The sequence below is a fragment of the Littorina saxatilis genome, linkage group LG3 (assembly GCF_037325665.1).
Source record: "Littorina saxatilis isolate snail1 linkage group LG3, US_GU_Lsax_2.0, whole genome shotgun sequence".
NCBI lineage: Eukaryota > Metazoa > Mollusca > Gastropoda > Littorinimorpha > Littorinidae > Littorina > Littorina saxatilis.
In genome coordinates this window covers 14,402,650-14,425,678 of record NC_090247.1, presented here as the reverse complement: position 1 = coordinate 14,425,678, position 23,029 = coordinate 14,402,650, and the positions used below count along the sequence as shown (strand labels likewise).

At 39.2% G+C, this 23,029-nt stretch overlaps 1 protein-coding gene and 1 long non-coding RNA gene across 3 annotated transcripts in view; one reads left to right on the top strand and one right to left on the bottom strand.

Moving 5' to 3' along the window:
- The window catches only part of LOC138961694 (adhesion G protein-coupled receptor B1-like), a 73,559-nt gene that overhangs the window by 25,635 nt on the left and 24,895 nt on the right, over nt 1-23,029 (bottom strand). The window contains exons 8-15 of the mRNA XM_070333363.1: nt 22,762-22,854; nt 10,805-10,899; nt 10,008-10,193; nt 9,354-9,416; nt 7,131-7,236; nt 6,183-6,314; nt 3,579-3,654; nt 942-1,038 (exon numbers count right to left, since the gene is read on the bottom strand). Coding sequence (XP_070189464.1) covers nt 942-1,038; nt 3,579-3,654; nt 6,183-6,314; nt 7,131-7,236; nt 9,354-9,416; nt 10,008-10,193; nt 10,805-10,899; nt 22,762-22,854 — 848 coding nt within the window. The remainder of the gene's footprint in view (nt 1-941; nt 1,039-3,578; nt 3,655-6,182; nt 6,315-7,130; nt 7,237-9,353; nt 9,417-10,007; nt 10,194-10,804; nt 10,900-22,761; nt 22,855-23,029) is intronic.
- LOC138961692 (uncharacterized) lies at nt 11,592-17,672 on the top strand. Of its 2 annotated transcripts, none has more exons than XR_011454281.1 (6): nt 11,592-12,503; nt 12,793-12,834; nt 13,363-13,441; nt 14,374-14,475; nt 15,096-15,142; nt 16,108-17,672. It is a non-coding gene; the product is annotated as an uncharacterized lncRNA (long non-coding RNA). The 2 variants fall into 2 exon arrangements; XR_011454282.1 differs by having other exon boundaries at nt 13,363-13,450.

The following is a 23,029-nucleotide window of genomic DNA, read 5'->3' as shown; positions in this document are numbered from 1 at the left end:
TTTTTCCGCGTGCAGATCCTATCTTCTGGAATTGTTATGGTGGGTAATTTCAAGTTTCAAAGTGATAATAAGGTACGAATCTACGATGCATGGAATTTTTCAGTCTAAGAGCAGGAATATAGAATGTTATGGGACTGATAATGCTGTTCTGTTTTGCAAAATTGAAATTATTTGATCGAGTCTCTGAAGTCTATGTTCATTTATTGATAAGTTAGGCAGCCTAAACTACACCACCCACACGCGCTATCAATTTTCTACTGGTAATCTCCATATTTACTAACAGTCGCTGTATGTCCGTGTTTCCATAATAAAACCTCATTCTGAGCTCTTCGTGGTGATCAAAACGTGTGGCTCTACTCGGGCTGACCAAGGAAGAATTTCGTAGAAAATAACCCCAGAAAATGGTCAAATCAATTAAGCTATCCAGCTTTATCCCTTAATTTCATTTGATGATGGTCCCAGGAAAGTACATGCAGTCAAACCTGCACTGCGACCACCTCTCAGTAACGACCCCCTACCCACGACGACCGCTCCAAAAAATGCACAATACATTTTGTCCCTGTTTACACTTTAATTCACTCTCTTGGGTGGTCTAGACAGGTTGTACTGTAATTCCATTGTTAAGTTCGGCAACCTCGCTAGATTATTGTTCTTATAAAACCTGGTGGGACGTTTTGCTTACAGAGTCTGACTGACACAAAAGTAAATGGGAAATTAACAATACAGGGCTTTATCGCATTTTTACTGATCACATGACAAAACATGCTGTTGTCATTGGTCAACTAGGAACTGTATATCAATTGACATCGCGCAGGAAGTTCCCAGCGAATTTGATATCGATCTGATATGATTTCAGCTTTCTCGACATTCAGACTGATAAATGTTGATATCACAGTAAAATCTAACGATAACTAATAGTATAGTCCTCTGTTGATACCAACCATGATGTGATCGAACGTGAGCCTGACAGGCTTGAGAAGACGGTCGCCATCTAGTGCTAGACTCAGTGCCAGGATTGGAGAATTGATTGACAGCTCACTGAGAAAGATTAAGAAAATATATTACAGGGTCATGCAATAAGTCTAATGTGTATGTTTGCGTATCATCGCATACATGTGCACACCACTAGAGAGGGAGAGAGAGAGGGAGAGATAGAGAGAGAGAAAGAGAGAGAGAGAGAGAGAGAGAGAGAGAGAGAGAGAGAGAGAGAGAGAGAGAGAGAGAGAGAGAGTCAGAACTTTATTACAAAAGGATAAAGGTTTTAGGCAAAGCCTATTCTTCCAACCTGTCCTTTATACAACACATAAAGACAGACGCACATACAAAAATATAAATTCAATCATATAAAATACAGAAATACATTGTATGGAATGCAACACAATGTGCATTTAAGGAATTTCATAAGGAGAACTGAAAAATTACAAAATTACATTGACATAGTTATACCTTTCATTTGGGAATAAAGTTGCTCCGATCAGCTACACATCCGTTAACACTAGTACAAAATGTTTAACAAAATAGCAATCGAACAAGACATTTCATTTACGAATGATGTGTGAACGTGACTGTCTCTTAAACATTTTCACTGAAGTTGCATTTCTTATCTGTTGGGGGAAGGAGTTCCAGAGAAACGCTCCCGAGAAGGCTAAGCTCGATTTGTAGAGAGGTCTATGCGAGGTATAGGAGAGATGATTTTTTGGGACCCATATCTTTTTGTGGCATGTTTGAAATGTGATTGCAAATATTTAGGACAGTCGTCATTTGGAATTTTATACATGAACACAGCCTTGTTTAACGTCAACTGATCTTTCAAGGGGAGGAAATTCAGGAGCTTTAGTTTATCATCCGTGGACCTATTCAAATCATGCAGAATAAGTTTTGCAGCTCTGCGATGCAAGGAATTGAGTCTTTTTAAATGAACATCACTGCAGTTATCCCAAAGTGTCGATGCGAAGTTTATATGAGGCATTATGTGGGCGTAATAGAACATTTTGAGTGCTGCAGAATCTGCGTAATGCCTTAATTTTGATAACAAGTTCAAATATTTTGATACTAGTTTGCAAATATTACTCAAATGAGTTTGCCATTTCAACTCTTGATCAATGGTAACACCCAATAATCTATGTTCCCTAACTTGCTGCACTTGAGTTGAACCAACTGACAGTTGTAATTGTAAAGGACTTAATTGGGTTTTTTGTCTCGTGGTTATCACCATACTCTTTGTTTTAATCGGATGAATGATCATTGCATTAGAAACGCACCACTCAGTGATTTCATCCACACTTGTTTGAAGAGAAGAGTTGACGGATTCCAAAGATTTTTGACTGGTGTGAACAGAAGAGTCATCCGCGAAGAACTCGCATCTAACTTTTTCATCGGACACGTAAAGGGGTAAATCATTTATATAAATATTTATATATTTATAAGATAGGTCCTAATACAGACCCTTGAGGGACACCACTCCTGACAAACTCGTTTGACGAAGTTTTACAGTTAATGGATACATACTGTTTCCGTTTTGAAAGATACGATTCAAAAAAGGCACAGGCGGAGTCGTCTTTTAAATAGCACTTTAATTTCTTTAGTAGAAGTGAGTGATCTACTAGGTCAAAGGCTTTCTTAAAGTCCAAAAACAACGCTCCCGTTATTTCTGCTTTGTTTATTGCTGACAGCCAAGTCTCACATAAAGAGCTTAAGGCGGTGTGGCAGGAATGCTTAGAGCGGAATCCAGACTGAAAAGGATGAAACAGATTCATTTGTTCCATATATGCCAGTAGGTGTTTTTGTATGTGCTTTTCTAAGGGTTTAGATAGAACAGGTAAGAGGGAAATAGGTCTAAAGTTGTTTGGGTCTGTAAGATCCTTATTTTTTGGAAGCGGTAATACCTTTGCACACTTTAAAATAGAAGAGAGAGAGAGAGAGAGAGAGAGAGAGAGAGAGAGAGAGAGAGAGAGAGAGAGAGAGAGAGAGAGAGAGAGAGAGAGAGACAGACAGAGAGAGAGAGGGGGGGAGGGAGGGAGAGAGAGAGAGAGAGAGAGAGAGAGAGAGAGAGAAAGATAGAGTCAGAGAAGGAGAGGGGGGGGGGGAGACAGAGATAGAAAGAGGGAGAGAGGGAGAAGAGAGAAAGGAAACTTCTTTGTAAAATAAATCCATTGATATTAATTCAACAACGTCAGTTCTGTAAAGGAAACATTGCATTCGGAACACAGCATCACATAATTATGTCTTTGCACAAAGTATAAATGTGAAGAGTCAAAGTTATCAGTATTTCTAAGTACCAGCGCAACATTTATTGTTTTCCTTTCTTGATATAATGTGTATGTTAGTGACGGTCTCAGTTTGGTTTTAAACTGATGTCTTTCTAATACCTACCTAATATATAATATTTTCAGAGCTCGTTTTCAATTCATAAGACTTGACAAATAAGCCTTCTTATATTTCTCAAGGCCATATTCATCAAGACAAGTTATGGCTTAACCCTCAGCTTCGATGCAGAATGCACACTGGTTTTTCTTCTTGTCTCAGATGATCGAACAACAGATGAAGATGAACAGAAAAATGTCCCATGGTATACTCACAGAGTCTGGTTCACCTGTCCAGAGAAAACGTTGCTGAGATTCCTGTAGATGACGGCGCTGTACCCGACCTCACCCACTGTTTCAATGCAAGGTAAAAATAAAAACTTGACTAAATGTAAAACGAAAGAAAGATTGTAAACACTACTTTTTGTTCGCAAAGCAGTAGATAAACTGTTTGGTTATAACGGCATTACAACATTGGATAAAGATCAAATAACCAAAGGGAAGTAAGCGCTCTAAATGCATACGACATGTTTGTGCAATCGAGTACGCGAGAGTCATGTGGAACCAATCTCCTGGCACATGAGAGACTAAAAAGCATTCATCCTTTAATTGCCACAGATCAACACAAACCATAATGGGGTTGAAAGTCACTTGTTCATTTCAATGCTTGTTGTTCTCTCAGGTGCCATGAGATTGATTCCGTATGACTCTCGCTTACTCCATTACACGTCGTAGGCATTTGGAGCGCTTACCTCCCTTTGGTTATTTGATCTCTAAATAGCGCTCTGGCAGGTCAAATGGAGACAGGGATATTACTCTTCATACACAAAGGGAAGCCACTGAGTTGTGTCGCCATTTTTTCCTGGCAGGCTGGGAATTCGAACACATCGAACAGGGAACGCAGAAGAAGAAGAAGAAGAAGAAGAACACGTCGAACATTTGAATGACGTAAATAGAACAAATGTCACATTTTTCAGGCAGCGTAAGTGAATGACGTCAGAAAATGACGACACCGCCAGAAATAAAAACAATGCGACACGCCTCCCAACCACGAGGTCAAAAACACGTGGGCATCTAATGAAATCGGTACAAAGCCGTTCTCTTTGCCAGTGACATCGTAATAATCACCAAAGCTAACATTGAAGCTCCGGTAGCAGGTAAGAGAGTGTCTCCCAACCCGTGATGCTCACAGCGTGATTGCATCAGAATACCACATGTTAAAACCGGTGTTTGAACTAGAATAACAGCCAGTAGTATTAAGAACAAGTGTCTTGTGTATGCAGCCCTCTTTCTACTGTACGCTGGCAGCAGCTAATACAATAATTGAAGTCCTTCGAGGCATAAGGGGCCCATAAGGCGAAAAATTGCTTTAATTCCACCCTCAAAAAGTCCCAGCCTTCAAACCGTAACAAATAACAGTACGCACTATTAAGCAAAATTATAAACCAAGCCTTGATTATTAATTTTTATTATTACACTTGTATCAAACAAGTGACCTCCACCTTTTGATTGGCGTTTTTATTACATTTGAATCGGACTTGTGGCCTTTCAAAGTTGCGGTGACCTTTGACTTTCAACAGAGGTCATATGTAACAGTGGTTTTTAAAAACATAATTTAGTTGGCTCATATATCTGAGACAAATGATCGGACAACAGCCCTTTACATTATCGTGACACATATTTTGCTGAGGCACACTGGACAGTAATAGTGCAAAGGGTGGAGTTAATCAAGGGAGTGAACCCCCCCTAAAAACACTACCAACCTGTCGTTTTTTTTGTTTTTTTTAATGCCGTTTTGATCGCTCTTGCGTTTACAACCCATCTCATCAAATCGTAATTTATTTCCAGGCTACCAGCAATAAAATACCTCAACATGAGGAACAAATTTAAAATAAACTCTGGCAAAAGACGTGACGTCACAAAGTTTGAGTATGCGCAACATTTTCGTTTACCAGTGCACTTCGTTACCTGCCCATTGCTGCTTTGGGTGATATTTTTTAAATGACTATTCCTAAGCAGATGTTTGTGTAATTGGCCGTTTTCAAAACATACCCATTTTTCGATTTTTCGGTCCAAAATTCAAAACGGGCACTGTCTTTCGAGACCCATAGCTCCGAAACGAACCCACTACCCTATATTTTTTTTATGCTGAATGCATAGCAGACAGATCGAACTTAAAAAATAACCAACTTTTGGGAGAAACCAAATTATATTTAACGGGTCCAGTGAACTACCTTAAGATTTTCTTTTAAATTTTGGCAAAGTTGTCACAGTTATCACCACATTTCGTTTTACACGGTGTGGGAGTCGTTTCATGGGTTAAAGGCTGAGGTGGTAATGTTCTGAGAGAGCCATTTCATGGTGCTCGACAAAGATCAACACAAACCATAATGGGGAGGTAAAACAGTGCAAGCGCTCTAACTTGGTGACACAAAAGTTACGTGCTGGTCCTAGAATTGACTCAAAATTAGTTAATTCGCTAAGACGATGTTCCAGCTCTGAGCAAAAGAGAAATTAGTGGAGCAAAGGTTTTTTCCAGCTCTGGTGCGTTTTTGGAACACAGGCAAAAGAAGGCTCGTGTAGGTGAAATGTTTACTGATAGATGCGCGTTCTTTCAACGCTCTCAATCAGTGGATAGCATGAAAGTGGTAATATATGTAAATGTATATCAAAAAAGAATTTTCCAACTCAGGATTGCCCAAACAAGGATTTACAATTAATTTCAAATCACAAGGCGATGAATAAATACACCTTACCAGTCCGTCATGCTTGTAAGAGGATTCACACACATTGAACATCACTCATTAACAAATACGCAGGGCCAACCATAGTTGCTGATTGGATGTCCGTGAAAACACGGCTCAGAGAAGTTCAACTTACGGCTTGCATTTAAGGCGTCCTTTGAAAGGAAGGCGGAGTTACTGGCTGCAGTAACCCATTGAGGATAGTTATCCGTCTGGCTTGGTGTAGGGAACACGATGTCGCTTCTGTTTGATCGTCCAACTTGCAGAACTGAAATGAAGGCGTAGATTGGTTTTTTTCTTTAACAATGTAAATGGTGCAAATGTTTTGTGAATATATCGTCTGGCCGAATGGCAGGTAGAGGGCGGTTTTACTTATTTTAAAAGAATCTTGACAACGTTTGCAAACTGACCAAGAAGAAAAACTGTTTAGAACGATTTGTACTACCTTCTGGTAAAATCACTAGTTTCAAGCTTATGCAGTTTGAGCCCTGTACACGTACATTTTTGCAAAGCAAGAGAAACACCCCTCACATTTATACCTGAAAAGAGCCCTAAGCTCAAAGTCACATTTTAATATAATTCGTTTGAAATCTCGTGCTTCATAAAAATTTCACGCTCATATAACAGAACCTGACCGAGGAACTAGGTGTGAAAAGAACGTGCACCCGGCACAGTGGAGAGGTCAGTGGGTGCGTTACTGAGGCTCGTACGGGGTTGAAATTTATTCATTTATGGTCTAATCCCTCAAGAATGTACGAGTGTAGAGCCAAAACGATTAGGGATAGCACCTAATCCTTTTAACACAATATATTACTAAACGTTCGGAAAAACGTTTCTTCTTGAGCATTAAATAAAAGTTGCTTTGATTAAAAAAAAAATTAATTAAAAATGTTTTCCGCTAGCGGCCCTTGCCTAGAAGATACATGTGTGTTTGCAAGAATATGGTGGTAAATATGTGCGTGTGTGTATGTGTGAGCATGTGTGTATGTGTGTGTGTGTGTACACAATAATAGACTGATGGACAGGCAGACAGGCAGACAGACAAGCAGACAGACGGACATAAATAATAAAACACAATGCTGACCAATTTTGTTGCTTGTGATTAGTCGTTGTGAACCACTGGAGTTGAGCATTCTGCTCGAGGCCTTTCCCATCCTATCCACAGCATTCACCAAGGACAAGGCTTTTGTCTATCAAAAGGAACATCAAATTTCTTTTGTGATACGTCTTATGTACCGCAGAAATATCACATCTCTTGTGATACCTTCATTGCACCAATTGAATGAGACTTATTCTATTTTCGAAAACAAAAACTTTTTTGTGTCAAACATTTGAGAAATAATTAGAAGTTATGAAAAGAGATACCTCGCCTTTTATATACAAAGTGAGTAAAAAGGAATTGTAACTTTTGCAAGCAAACATCTACCGTATATTAAGCAGCTGAATGGGGCCGGTTTTTACATTTTAGTCAAGTTATGACTAAATGTTTTAAAATAGAGGGGGGAATCGAGACGAGGGTCGTGGTGTATGTGTGTGTGTGTGTGTGTGTGTGTGTGTGTGTGTGTGTGAGTGTATGTGTGTGTTTGTGTGTGCGTGTGTGGGTGTGTGCGTGTGTGTGTGTGCGTGCGTGCGTGCGTGTAGAGCGATTCAGACCAAACTACTGGACCGATCTTTATGAAATTTGACATGAGAGTTCCTGGGTATGATATCCCCATACGTTTTTTTCATTTTTTTGATAAATGTCTTTGATGACGTCATATCCGGCTTTTCGTGAAAGTTGAGGCGGCACTGTCACGCCCTCATTTTTCAACCAAATTGGTTGAAATTTTGGTCAAGTAATTTTCGACGAAGCCCGGACTTCGGTATTGCATTTCAGCTTGGTGGCTTAAAATTTAATTCATGACTTTGGTCATTAAAAATCTGAAAATTGTAAAACTATCCAAATTTACGTTCATCTTATTCTCCATCATTTGCTGATTCCAAAAACATATAAATATGTTATATTTGGATTAAAAACAAGCTCTGAAAATTAAATATATAAAAATTATTATAAAAATTAAATTTTCGAAATCAATTTAAAAACACTTTCATCTTATTTCTTGTCGGTTCCTGATTCCAAAAACATATAGATATGATATGTTTGGATTGAAAACACGCTCAGAAAGTTAAAACGAAGAGAGGTACAGAAAAGCGTGCTATCCTTCTCAGCGCAACTACTACCCCGCTCTTCTTGTCAATTTCACTGCCTTTGCCATTAGCGGTGGACTGACGATGCTACGAGTATACGGTCTTGCTGCGTTGCATTGCGTTCAGTTTCATTCTGTGAGTTCGACAGCTACTTGACTAAATGTTGTATTTTCGCCTTGCGCGACTTGTTTTTTGTTCCAGAAGCAGCAAGAGCGTGATATATTTACATCTTCTGGAAGCAAGTAACGCATTCGTTACCAATGAATTTGCATTCGCCTTTTCTGCAATCAGGAGTCTCCTGGTGTACAACTTCTGGAATCATAATCCTCTGTGTGGCAAGTGAGATGCTTTCAACGTTTGGGAATAGATACCATATTTAAGCATCAAGTAAGTCAAAATTCTAAACTTTCTGAAAACAGATGACTTTATGTAGCAAATGGAGGACTTATTTAACAACTTCTTGTGTGCCAAATACTCGACAATTTTAATTCAAATCTTCTGAAAACACATACCTATTGTGTACCAAATGGTTGACACATTTTAAAACTTTTAAAAACAGGTACCTCCTTTTAAGAACTTCTGGAACGAGATACCTGTTGTTCGCCAAGTGAAAGGCAAATTTACAACTTTGGGAAACACATGCCTCTTGTGTATGGATTGAGTTGTACATGTACAACTCTGGGAAACAGTTATGTGCCAAGTGAGTGATATATAATTTCAGCTTTTCGAGACTTCCTATCAGTGAATGGTGTGTATGAAACAATCCTAATCTTTTAGTAATTACTTCTTGCCAGTGATGGTTTTGCACTGCAGCATAAATGGACATTAAAATGGGGTTGCTGTCTAGAATGCTCCACCTATTCATTTAATGGATCTCAAATACACTTTTGTTATTCACAGTTTGAAATATTTCCAAATACATTTCGCTACAGGCCAGTGTGGTTGTGTATGCAAATGGTAGTGAGTGGTTTTTTTAAACCTTTTTCTCTGTATATTTGCTTAGTCGCTGGTCCGTATATGACGGTAACTACAACCTCCAAAATGATCGCTTATTTGCTTGATGGTGATTGTGATTCTCATCACCTTTAAAGGCTAAACCATATTCTTAAGAAAGGCTTACCGTCTGATCTTGCCACACACCACTTGAAGCATGAAGCACATTGTCTGCGATCATGACGAAATTCTGAGTGGTAAAAATGAAATCCAATCATTGGAATGAGGAGTGTGATAATATTTGACGTGGGCTAGAGAGGAAGAGAACGAGAGAAGTAGAAGGGGAGGGGAGGGGGGGGGGGGGGGGGTTGAAGGGGCATATGAGAACATGTACCTGCGCGTGTATTTAAATTTGGTGACAGATGGAAAGAAAGACAAGAATTGAGGGAAAGAGAGAGAGAGAGAAAGAGGGATAGAAAAAGAGAAAGAAAGAAAGAAAGAGAGAGAGAGAGAGAGAGAGAGAGAGAGAGAGAGAGAGAGAGAGAGAGAGAGAGAGAGAGAGAGAGAGAGAGAGAGAGAGAGAGAGAGAGAGAGAGAGACGGAGAAAGAAAGTGGAGACAAATGGAGAGAGGGACAAACAGAAATACACAGAGAGACAGACAGACAGGGAGATGGACCGAGACCTAGATTTAAATAGGTGGCCAGTCAAATATGTAATAAGAACTTTTGTCGTTCCGTAACAATTAAATGCAAACGACTAACAACAAGACTACTAGCAATAGCAAACTCATGCAAACAACACCCCAACAAAGTCGGACCAGCACACACACAGCGTACGTACCTCTTGTTCCTCTTCTCCAGGGGCTTGATTGGTGTCCACAAAGAAGTTGGCCACCTTGTCAAGGATGTCAACGACCGCTATGACGTCACCACTCAGGAGGGGTCTTGAACCGCCTGTGCTCCTATGAAGTTTTTCAATTACATCCTTGGTATTCTCGTTTGTCGTTCCTGTTCCAATCTGGTCAATCTGTAGGGTAAAAACATTCTTGTTCTAGAGCGTATGCAATCCGGGCTGGGCCTAGTGTATGAGAGAGAGAGGGGATTCCGACATTCGGCCCTGCCCCCTAGATGCTATTTTAAAGGGGTATGTTGGGTCTCTCCTTGAAAAACAAGGTATATTTGCGAGGAAACGGGGACGGGGTCTCCGGAACCAAAGGGCCCTGCCCCCCCTCCCCTCACCCAGCCCTAAAATTGGTTTGTGTACCACGCCCTTCTTTCTCGAAGCAGGTGAACTTGATAGGCAAAGACATGCTCTGAAAGATTGCGTAAGCAATAGTTTGTGCACCATCTCCTTCAAAGTCGTCAACCAGTAGGATAGATACATACTCGTATGAGAACTTATCCAATGGATTGTGCTGACAGGTTGATTCCTCCCGCGGTCAAGGATCACCAGAAAACTATTTTCGCCAGAAATGTTAGTTGGTAAGCTTGAATCCGCAGCTTTAATCTGCTAACATTTAATTTACTAGTACGGTCACGTGCAATCAACGGGTTGACCAGTTGCGGCCTTCTTTTACGGTACTTTAACGCCATAAAAAAAAGAATGTCTTGTGTACCCCGGAAGATGACTTCACTTACTGTTGTTTTCAAGTCCTCCAGTTCCTGTCGGACACATTGAGATGTGTCTGGTTCTCGCCATTGTCCGTCCTTGCCACACTGTCGATACTGAAGACCTGCACAATTAAAAAAGAGAGAGAGAGAGAGAGAGAGAGAGAGAGAGAGAGAGAGAGAGAGAGAGAGAGAGAGAGAGAGAGAGAGAGAGAGAGAGAGAGAGAGAGAGAGGGGGGGGGGTACTTTACCAACTAAAGATGACAAAGATGACGTATCTTGAGCCGAGACTAATTTAATTGTAATCATTTTATGTTTGTGTGCAATATTGTGGGCAGGCCTAAAAGCAAATGTTCTGTTTTGTAAAGACAGACAATAAGTTATTTGTTCTCCTTGTTCCTCTTGTTCTAGATGCTGAACTGAAGTAGTTTGTTGAGAGATGTACTTTTCAAGTGCAGTCAAACTCACATCTTCAAAGGGTGTTACCTGGTTTCCAACATGCATACCAACTCGAAACTAAAGACACGGGCAACATTCAGAAACGCGAGAATAAACAACAAGCTTAAGCCGATGTGTGGCACTAAAATTAAACTTGGAGAATACATGGAATAACCTAGTTTTCTTGGTAGTTATTAAAGTGACTTATAACAATGAATGAAAAATGTGTAAATATTAAGGGACACAGATCGCCGTTGCTATGGAAACAGCCGTCATATTGGATTTCTAGGAAACGGTTTGACATCATACATCAGAAATGCATGATATTTGGCAAAAAGATACACATGACTTTTATCTACAATCATATTCACGACTTGTTTCCGTGACCTTTCGAATTTCATGGGGGCTGCCATTTTGGTTTTGATGCGCTTCCTTTTCCGGTTTACGTATTTTCCGGTTTAACATAGCATTTGCGTTTTTTTGTCAGAAGAGTGATATTTGGTTATGAAGGAAGTCAAGTCCGCCATTACCTGCAACCTCAGTTGAGTGTTTACTTTGAACTTAAACTTGAACCGTAACAGTGTGTAGCCAGTTCGCAAGACCTGTTCATCTTCCTACCAGTTCCAACTGTTGTTATCAATGGGTCGCGCAGCTGGAGGAAGTGTTTATTTTCATTTGGAGCCCAACTTCAGTTCAAAACCAGTCAAGAACTGGCCTTGACATTCGTTTGGAACTTAGTTCAACGAGTATTTTCTCGAACGTAACTTTTGACCCAGCTGGTTGGCATCATGAATTAGACGTACACCGGCAGTTATAAATCATGTTGTGCAAAAGACTGTAAAGCTTAAAGAAGTAGAAAATTGTGGAAAATCGGGAATGCTTTCTCAGTTTGTGCACCCTGGCAACATTCATCAGGAAAAAAAACTGCATATGCCTTCCTCTGCAAAACAAAAGTCGCGCGAAGAATGCTGAACGGGCAGCGACGACTAGCTGTTCTTCTTCAAAGTAATAAACTACCCCCCAAACCCTGCAAGTTTGTGCGATTTACTTTGTGGACATGAAGCCAGCAGAGGGCTCAGGAATGCCCACTTAATTCCTTGATTTTACTTCCGTCACAAGAACTAAAAGAACATTCAATGTTCGTTAAACCTGTGGATCAAGTGACTCTAGAAGCGGAGGAAATGAAAATGACCGGCAGATCTGTACAAGATGTTGAATTCTGCCAGGGAAACGAAGCCGCTGTCACGGCAGAGAAGTCTCCGCCTACGAAAGTCGGTAGATCTAGAGCAAGGTAAACATACGTTTTTCAACGCTTGTTCACAAACACACACACACGTACACAAACACACACACGCTCACACCATCACACACACACTTATGAAAGAGATGGAATAGCTGATCGAGTGATGACAATGTTGATTGATAAGTATTTTTTGGTGCGGTGAACTTGAGGCAATATTGTTCTATCAATCCATCAATATATTTTACACTTTCACCCCAGAAATGAAGCACGTGTACACATATTGAACAAAAGAACCATTTTAAGCTTCCATTGGTATTGTTTCCTCTTTTTTTTGCAGACATGTTGGCAGGAAGTGAGTGTTTCACCCCACTCTTGCAAGGTAGGTTGATCACTGATGACAAGTTCTGATTGTTTTTCCTTTTTAATATTAAACGGATGACAATCCGTACTCTGCAGATGGATCTAACCGAGATGGATCTAACCGATACACGGAAGCAACATTGGGAACACACTGTTATTCAGTCTGTGAATAGTTCATGTGTGAGGGGTATTACTGCAAGTACGTTCACTAATGTAGAGAAATAATTTTGGACTCAAACTTCAAGTTAAATTGTTTCTGCTGTCAGAGCCATCTTTCTGAAGGAACAATATTTTACATGCCACTGGATTGTTGTATATTCCTTATTTTGCAATGACAGGCTCAGCTTTCATTTGATTGTAATGTGTTTCTTATTTGAAGCTTTGTATCATAAAAGCTCTGTAGAAGTGTTGCACTTGTTTTGCAGACTGCATTAGGCGTGGTAGCTATTGCACCCCCCCCCCCCCCCCCCCCGCCTATTTATCTAACACACCCACCCACACACATACACAGGGTGCTGACAAAGGATCTTTTTCTATTCTGCTTCAGGCCATCGCTTAATTTCTTGCAGACTGAGGAGCAGAGGACGTTTGAGCCGCTCCTAAACCTGAGGCACACAAGCCACAAGGTAAATAAGGTATCAGTATAAAAACAAATGTTTTCACTTTGATTTTTATCGCATCATTTTTTTTAATTAAACTCTGTAAATTGTGGCAATTACACATTATGCCAATAACATTATTATGAAGAATGAAGATTTTCAACTTATCATTGAAGAAATGAAATCAAGCATTTTTGTTCATTCTGTATTTGATTATTATTTTCCAGTCTTTGGGTTGGCATAGTGGGTAAAATAAGGGTGAGGAGTGTCGGTTGGTGTTATTTTTTCGGTCTTGGTGATGTAATATTTTTCCCACGGTATTCATGGTTATGTTTGACTTTAGTGCAGATTCCAGAACAGCCTCTTAAACTGAAAAGCTACAAGGTCAACAATATAAACAGGTTACTGGTGTCTCAGGCATTGATGTTTTTAAAAAGATTTGCACAGCAATTTATGTGTTTGTAAACAGATAATGAAAATAAAGCATAACAACTTTTATATTTTGTAAGTGGAATTAAATGTTTTCATTTTTTATTTTGAAGTGTTTTTGTATTCAGGTTTTATTGGATGGGTGGGGGGGGGGGGGGGGTGGTTTTGGTGGTTCTGACTTTTTATGATGTAAGGATTTTTTTCCTTAATTAGTTATTTAATTAGTTTATGTAGGGGGGGCCGAGGGGGGGGGGGGGGGGGCGTGGGATTTAAAGTGTATTTCTGGCTTTCGGAGAGGTGCTAAATCTGTTAAAATGGAAATGAAATAAAACAATTGGTGGTGAGGGTTATTACAAAAAAAGTGAGGATTATTTCTCATACCTTTTTATTTTTTACCCAAAAATTATGTTACTGAAATTATTCATTAATTTTTAAAGAGGCAGACTGTGAGACAGGTGATGTAATTGAAGTTAGAATATCATGAGATGTTACTTACATGTACTTTCTTTACAATATCATCTAATTTGCAGACTTCATGGCAGCCACTGACCTGACGATATGACAGCCATGAATTGAATATCAAACGCAGAAGAAGAAAAAGAAGAAGACAGTCTAACAGGAAAATAATTCTGGTATGCTCATAATTTCTATGCCAGTTTGAAAAAAGTCATGAATTGAAGTTTACCCAGATTAGACATTAGCATGTCGTAATTGTGACAATGAATGTATCCGTAAACGCACCAAGAGACTTACTTTGAAAAATTGAAGTCATGCATCGTCAATATGACTACAATCACAAACTGAATAAGGGGAAATCATGTCAATTTGGTGGTCTGGATCATCAGCTGTTGCTCATTCGCTATAATGGTCTACTTGACAAAGCCCGTCTTCATGTGCTTCTTTGTTTCTTTATACCTAGTGTAGACAACATGTAGGCGTTTGCAGACTGTTTATTGTATTGCTGTTGTTTGTTTGTGAGTAAAACTATGGTGTGACCTCAATTGTTTGAAATTTGTTGTGTATGTTCTACTTTGTGTAAGGTGTTTCTCCATGCCCCCAGAAGAACCGACATTATATTAAAACCTTCATACCCTGAAAATACTTGCATACTAGATGTTGTTTCTTATTGTAATGATTGGGGACAGGCAAGCTCTTAAATTGTGCAAGCCATCAGAAAACTGTCAAGTCTGATTTGCTAGAACAAGCGATATTAACACGTTATTAAGATGAATATTTGATTAAATATGTGCAGGAACTACTTCAGCAGATTCATATGGCCAGTCTCACAATGCAAGGAAGGTGAGTAAATTGAATTATGTCTCTCCCACCTGTTCTGTGTTTAGTGTCAGCCGTGATTACCTGATGAGAATTTGAAAACATGTTGCTAACTAACATGAACCCAACCATGAAACGTGATGTAGGTGAGTAGCCCATCTAGAAAAACGAACCTGTTCTAATTCCGAATTAGAACAGGTTCTTTTTTCTAGATGGGCTACTCACCTACATCACGTTTTATGGTTGGGTTCATGTTAGTTAGCAACATGTTTTCACATAGAAAATGGTGGGCACCTGAACAAATATCTGCACATTTATACAATGAAGTCTTACTTTTTAATCTGATGGTTTAATAACCCCCAAAAACCCAACCAACCAGCACCCCCCCCCCCCCACCCCCACCCCTCCAAGAAGAAGCTCACATAACTACCAACTACACAATTTCATTACAGAATCAAACAATGGGAAGAATCAGGATTCAGCAGTGCTAGGTCGTTGGGGGGGATAGCTATCACTAGGCACTCAGCAATGAATAGTTGAGGTTTTCACGGACATTAACAAAATCCGGTAACCTACGGACAGTAAATTTCACAGGGAAGGGAACAAGAACGTCAAAAATGGAAAAGTATGTTCTTTCTTTCAAACCATTGATAGAGCTCTGAAGCTTCACACAAGTTTTGCAGAGAGAGCACTCGGCCTCTTCATTTTTGGCACTAAAACATGCGCACACACAAAAAGAAAGTTTTTAAAAAGTGGCACCGATGTATTCTCACACTCACAGCCTTAGAATATTGCAGTTTGTATGTTACCAAATTGAGGCATGATTTTACTCCATACCTGACCAAATCTGCGACAGTCGGGCAAACTTCTTACAAGTCGGATTGGGCCTTCAATCAAATACTCAGAAACCAGCAGCTACTTTAAGTAATACTAGTTTTGTTGTTATTTTTTACAGCTTGTACTGAATGTGTTTTCTTTTATATCCTCAGAATCGAGTCAGCCAGAGAAAGACCATTGAGAGGGAGAGCGCACAGTAAAGCATATATGGCATGCACTTCGGTGGACCAGTGCCATCATCTTCATAACAAGAGATGCAGATCATATTTTCTTATGTTTAAGTATAGCTGTTAGCAAAAGTATTTGACGATTCTTGGGTACGACTTTCGTGTTTAATCCTATTAGCTTGTGTACAGCCCCAAAATCTGTTTTATTTTGATTTATCATTTATAGTTTGAATTTTTTTTTAATGGAATTAGTCCAAATGTAAATACATCTAAGGTTGCAATATTGTTTTTTTGTATATATACCCTTAAAACTACCTCTTCGTGTAAACAAAATTTAATTGTAAAAAGAAGTGTTTGTTCAAGGGAGATAATTTGAAGCGAATTTTTTTTTTAAATCAGTAAACCTGCGTTGTGACATCCTCAATTAAATAAAAAGAATAAGGAATAAAGGTATACACACAGGTTGTACCCATTTTCTTGATTGCACTGCTTTTAAGTAGAAAGCTTTTTTTCTCAGAATTATTTTACAAATAAAATTCAAGGGAGGCAATTGATATGATAAAAAGGAAGAATTTTTTTTTCTTAGAATACTGTACACATTTAGTAAAGTATAATTTACAAGACAAAACACAGGGTTTTTTGGTTTTTTTTCTGTGCCTACTACTTGACAAGAGAACCACGAGATTTGTGCAGATTATTTAAAATTTTCTGTACAGTATATTTTACAAAGACAGATCCATACAATATATATAATTTTGTAATAGATGTTTTCAATTTGTAGGTATGTTTTTTTTTAAATCAACAGTTCGGATAGCCACAACAAGTGTGTATGTCTTGTGATTTGAGAGCTTTAGCACTGGATGCTTAGAATCCTCTTGATCATTTACTTCAGTAGGTAAAGCCACCTTCTCCAAAATCTTCTCTCCTATTCTGTGCTTACTACAGTGGGTTTGACAAGAGAACCACGAGATTTGTTTTTGTACATATGTTGCTTTTATTCTGTACACTTTAATGATTTAATCCTATGTGCACATTTTTTTTTAACTGTGTTTTTGTTTTTGTTTTCCTGTATTCAAAGTGTGTATGGAAACCACAACCTGTCACAGCAGTATTATTAATCTGGATCTCCCTGCTAAGAACGTAATTAACAGAACGTGTGCATGTAGCTAAAGAACTTAAAAAGAATTTCTGCTACTTCACTCAAAATACGTCCATCCTCACACTCATATTTTCTTAAAATAATATTTGTTCATACAAACATGTTTGCGAATTATTCAATTTTGCGTAAAATATTCAATTACGATTTCTTTGTGTGTTGCAAAATTATGTAATAAAATTATGCAAGATCAAATTCAAAACAGCAATAAAGCTGCTGACGGCAGAATACCTCTGTTGACTTCTCTATCTGTTGGGTCAAACTATGCCACAGACATGTTTCTTCTAGAAGCTCAATATTACGTGGTACAGTCTCAAAGACAGAACAACGCAATAACCTTTTTTTGTGTAGATTCGATTGACTTTTTCCTGAAATAAAATATTCATGAAGCCGGTTCTGACTGAGTTAATATATTTCTGGAAAGCTGAACAACGCAATGCGTCTGTGACTGGTGAAGAAGCAGAGCTGGAGCTTTTTGTATTGTTTGTCGTTGGTTTTATTACACACGCACTCACATACGGTCAACAAAATGTTGCATGTTCCTGCTTGACAAACAAATGCCTGCATACATGCGTGCACGTACGAACGTACGAACATTCATACCTGTGCAAACAATCTGCCACTTCAAGTTCAACACCCAAACCCCACACATTCCTCCAAAAGGAGTCTGAAGTATAATACTGGCATTTGTGGTATTGAACGAGGACCTCAACTTCCATTGTCTAGTGCATGTGGGTCTCATGTTGTACGTGTGAAACCACTTACTTAAAAAAGAAAAAATCTTGTAAGCTTATCAACAAAAAACGAACAATTATATTCTTAAACAAACTGGTTAGAATAACAGATTTAGGAGAATGCAATGCAAGGAACATCATTATCTAATTCGGTCGATGCTTTGATCTAGAAAAGCACCCACTTATTCCAGTATAATAGAGAGAAAAAATCCAATTGAAAAAGTTCCAGATCTAGACAAGGCAAGCACTAGCAGCAATTTTAGCTAGCAAACTCGAACTTGCCCTGCATTCATGCAAGGTCGAACCACTTTCCCTGCCTAGTGGGGGTTTGGCGGGTAGAGGGCCGGTGCTGGCACACTCGGAGTGAAACGACATGTCACCTACTTCGATAGCTTCTCCGGATTTACGTGTACAAACAGCGTCCGGGTTTACCGCTTCGATTCTAAACCCTAGTTTCTCATGTTGGTAACAAACTGGCTATTTGTTTATCAGATGTGTCGTTGTTCCACATTAAATGATGCTAGAATGCAAGATCGCAATCATTTGGTTATCAAACCAGGTTGTGTTCTTTTTTTCATCACCTTTTTCCGCGCAAACAGTTTTGCGCCATTTCTTTTGCGCAGACTGGGCGGGACAGGAAGCGGAAGCGCATCAAAATTTCTGATTGGACAATGATGCCGACGCCCACTTGACCCCCACTACAATGTCAAGGTCGGAAAGTCGTGAATAGAACGATATGTTTACTAAAGACTACAGTTGAATTTATATTAATTTTTGAAATAAGGATTAATGAATTTCTAACCGCATATTCATTAATCATTATTTCTAAAAATTAATATAAATTCAACTGTAGTCTTTTCTCAAAACACCGTTCTATATGATTGTAGATACACGGCGTGTGTATCTTTGTGCCAAATATTAAGCATTTCTGATGTATGATGTTGCTGTAACCTGTAGCATAGACTTCTGCTGTCATGAAGGTTCTTGAGCGACTAGTATTAGTGAAGCTTCAGGTGCTTACCGCGGAGTTTATGGATCCGTGGCAGTTTGCCTATAGAAAGGGTAGAAGTGTTGAGGATGCCGTTTTACATGTGTTGCACAGTATCTATTCTCATCTGGATAAACCTGGAGCATGTGTTAGACTGATGTTTTTTGACTTTTCTAGCGCGTTCAATACGATACAGCCTCACCTTCTTGCTGAAAAGCTACTGAAAATGAAAATTAGCGTTCCAACTTCATTGTGGGTCACAGACTATCTGACCAACCGACCCCAGTTTGTTAGGGCTGGTATAGTACCATCTAATGGCCCGAACACAAACACCGGTGCTCCGCAGACCGTGCTATCTAGTGTACTGAATACCAACACAGGAGCTCCGCAGGGAACAGTATTGTCACCTTTTCTGTTCTCCCTGTATACTGCTGACTGCAGGAGTTCTCACGGGTCGTGCTTCATCGACAAATTTGCTGACGATACTGGACTTACAGGACAGATTACTGACGACAATGACACACACTACAGACAAGAAGTTAGCAGCTTTGTGGACTGGTGCGACGAGAATTACCTGGACTTGAACACAGGAAAAACTAAAGAAATGATTTTTGACACTAGAAGAAAAAAGGTAGCACACAAGCCTATCGTGATAGCTGGTGTTGAAGTCGAACAGGTTGAAAGCTATCGCTACCTAGGTGTAGTGATCGACAACAAGCTGTCTTGGCATGCCAACACTGACCAAATCTTGAAGAAAGCGCACACGCGCATGTACTGTCTAAGGAAGCTTAGATCGTCGTAATGACATCCTGCAGATGTTCTACCTGTCCACTGTTGGTAGCGTGTTGACATATGCATGTGTGTGCTGGGGGGTTAACCTTAGTAAACAGGATAGTGACAGGCTAGAAAAGCTAGTCAAGAAGGCTGGATCTGTTGTAGGCAGGAAACAAGAGACCATTGAATCAGTTTGCCAGAGACGACTGACTGACTGACTGACCTCAATTTTGGTTGACGAGACACACCCACTGAAACCTGAATTTGACTCTCGACGCATTGACAGGAGTGGTAGACTGAGGGCTATGGTTGCTAGAACGTCACGTTTCCGCAATTCTTTTGTTCCCAGAGCTATCCATGCTTTCAACCAATCACATGTTAGAGGCCTCTATCATGTTTCTCTGTCATAATTATTACTGTACTCTGTTGCTGGGTTATCTGTAATGTATGTATTTTTAGTAACTGTATTACCGTAGTTCAAATGTGCGGTGTTCTAGTCGACATGTGGTGCTTTGTATACTCTGATGCACGGGGTCAGTGTTCTGTATTGTTTCAGTATTGTTGATTTTGTTTTGCATGATTATATACTCTTATTCTACTCTCTTAGACAATATGTGATAACCGGCAAGGTGCTGACTTTCGTTTGTGCATTGCTGATGGTGAATGCATGTTAATTTATTTTTAATATACTTTCTTATGTGATAACCAATGTGCTGTATTTTCTCAGTTTTGCTGATGTTATACGCTTGGTACATATATTTACTCATTTTCCTTAAATAACATGTGATAACATTACTTCATAGCTAAGCACATGATTTTACCTATGGCACAACACAAATCTCTAGCCTCCCTCTCTGAGATGCGTTTGAAGACAGACTGTTAAAAGAGAATAAATGTATGTACATAATTATGATAGAATATTGATGTATGAATTGAAGAAATGTATAAGAACACAAGAATGTATGAATGACAAAGAACAAATGTTTATTTTTGAATGTTTTATGTATGGTCTATTACGGACACAAAAGCTCAGCAATGCAATTTCCCTTTTAGAGATTAATAAAGTTATTGTATTGTATTGTATTGTATTGTATTGTGTGTGCGTGGATGTGGAGGTGGACTCTCGGACGTCTTTTTGTTATTGGAATTATGGTTTTTGTTAAATTGTATTGCTGTTGCTGTTGTTGTTGTGTGAGTGAGTTGTGTGTTGGCAGACTTGACTTGACGGATGACTGTTTGCGTTAGTGAGACTGTGATCATACTCATAATAATCATACTCACTTATTTTCTTATGATGTTTTTATTTCTTATTATGCATTCTTATTTTTTTGATTGGAAATGAGTATTGTTACAATATAATTTCCATATGGATTAATAAATTTGAGTTGAGTTGAGTTGAGTTGAGTTAAAACAGTTTCCAAGAAATCCAATATGGCGCTGTTTAAGCCAGTTCTCATAGCAGTCTATGTCCTGTAGTATTTACATATTTTTCATTTCTTTTCATAAGTCACTTCAATAACTACCCAAGTTATTCCATGTATTCTCCAAGTTTAATTTTGGTGATTTTAGTGCCTCACATCGCCTTAAATAATAATCCCCATTAGCGTAGAATGCAGACACACACACAAAACACACGAATACTGCTTCCACTAGCGTAGCATATAGGGACACACAGAAGAAACACACAAAATTCAAAATTCCAGTGACGTTATGAACAGTCAGGGGCGGATCTACGGGAGGGGGGTGAGGGGGGGATGTCCCGGACCTAGCGTAAAAATTGTAAAAAATTTGAGAATAAAGATTGCACCAGGTTGCTCCATTTTCCTTGATTATTATTAACATTTTCCCGGGGGGGCCGGGGGCATGACCCCGGACCCCCCTAGGAGCCGGCATTTGTCTTTTAAGTGACGGTTTTGGAAAGTAGTTGGGTAATTTGTTGGCTCAGGTTGCACCAGATCGATTGGTTGTCCTTGTTTTGATCCAAATTTGTCTTCTTAAATTTACTTTTTGGAAGGTGTATTAGGGGAAGTTTCTTGGCTCAGAGTGCACCAGATTGCTCAATTTTTCATGTTTTTATCAACATTTTCAGAGGGGAAATATGCTTGATTTTCAACTCTATTGACGCAACATACAGAAACTCTAAGAACAAACACACTGTATTACCATTCCAGTGCACAATATGGCTTTTTGACCAGTCAGGACTGATTCTAGGTGACCTTCTAAATGTTATAACGTTCAGGCAGGGACCCTTTTTGTTTATCACGCTAAAAATTAACAAGACAAAGTAAACATTGGAACTAACAATATCAGAATTACACTTCAAATGCTGTCAGGTACAGCATGTACACATTTTATCTTTAAAATACAAAAAAAGCCAGTTTTGTCGGTGGACGCTTAACAAGAACGGCAAGGCACTACCCATCCTCTGCGTTTGCAATGACGACCCCACTCACTTCAAAATGCCATTTTCCAAGTTCTGACGATTCAAGCGAAATTGCGTCACTTAATTTACGTCAAATATATCTTTACGTCATTTTCTTTCTCTCTGGCGTTGTTTCGAAATCTGTCGCTCTCAGGTGGACAACAGATATCGAAGCAACTGAAACGCATGTTCAACATGGTGAGATTGTTGTGTGATCGCATTTGACCTGTAATTATTCATCTCGCCAGGTGAGTGACTCTAATTGGCTTACCCAGGTCACGAGAATGCTTTGACTGACAGGCATAATCAGATACGAGCGACCCAGTTTCTATTGCGGCTGTTCCGTCTAATTCGCGGGGTCACTTCGAAATTTCTTTTGGTCGAAACAGACGGTAATAAAACCGTTATTTCTAATATGCTGACTGTTAGCAACTGATAACAGACATGTCTCACAAATGATATCAGCATTCGCCTTCGGCTCATGGCTGATAATCCATTTTTCTCGACATGTCTGTTATCAGTTGCTAACAGTCAGCATATTAAAAATAACTCATACTAGCCTCACCTCCATCGGCGTAGCCTTGGGGACAACTCAGGTGTGCAGTGTTTCCTCCTGGAGTCTTATCCCAGTCCTCGTCTTCAGAGCAATTTCTGGTCGCTGTTAAGAATGTTTGGCATACATTTTATACATTTATTTATTTTCTTACCTACGAGTTGTACAGTACAAATAAAATAAAACATACACTATTTGAAGCTTTACGATATACTACCAGACACATACATGTACACCCACACATTGACTTTTTCTGTCCGTCTCTGTCTGTCTTGTCTGT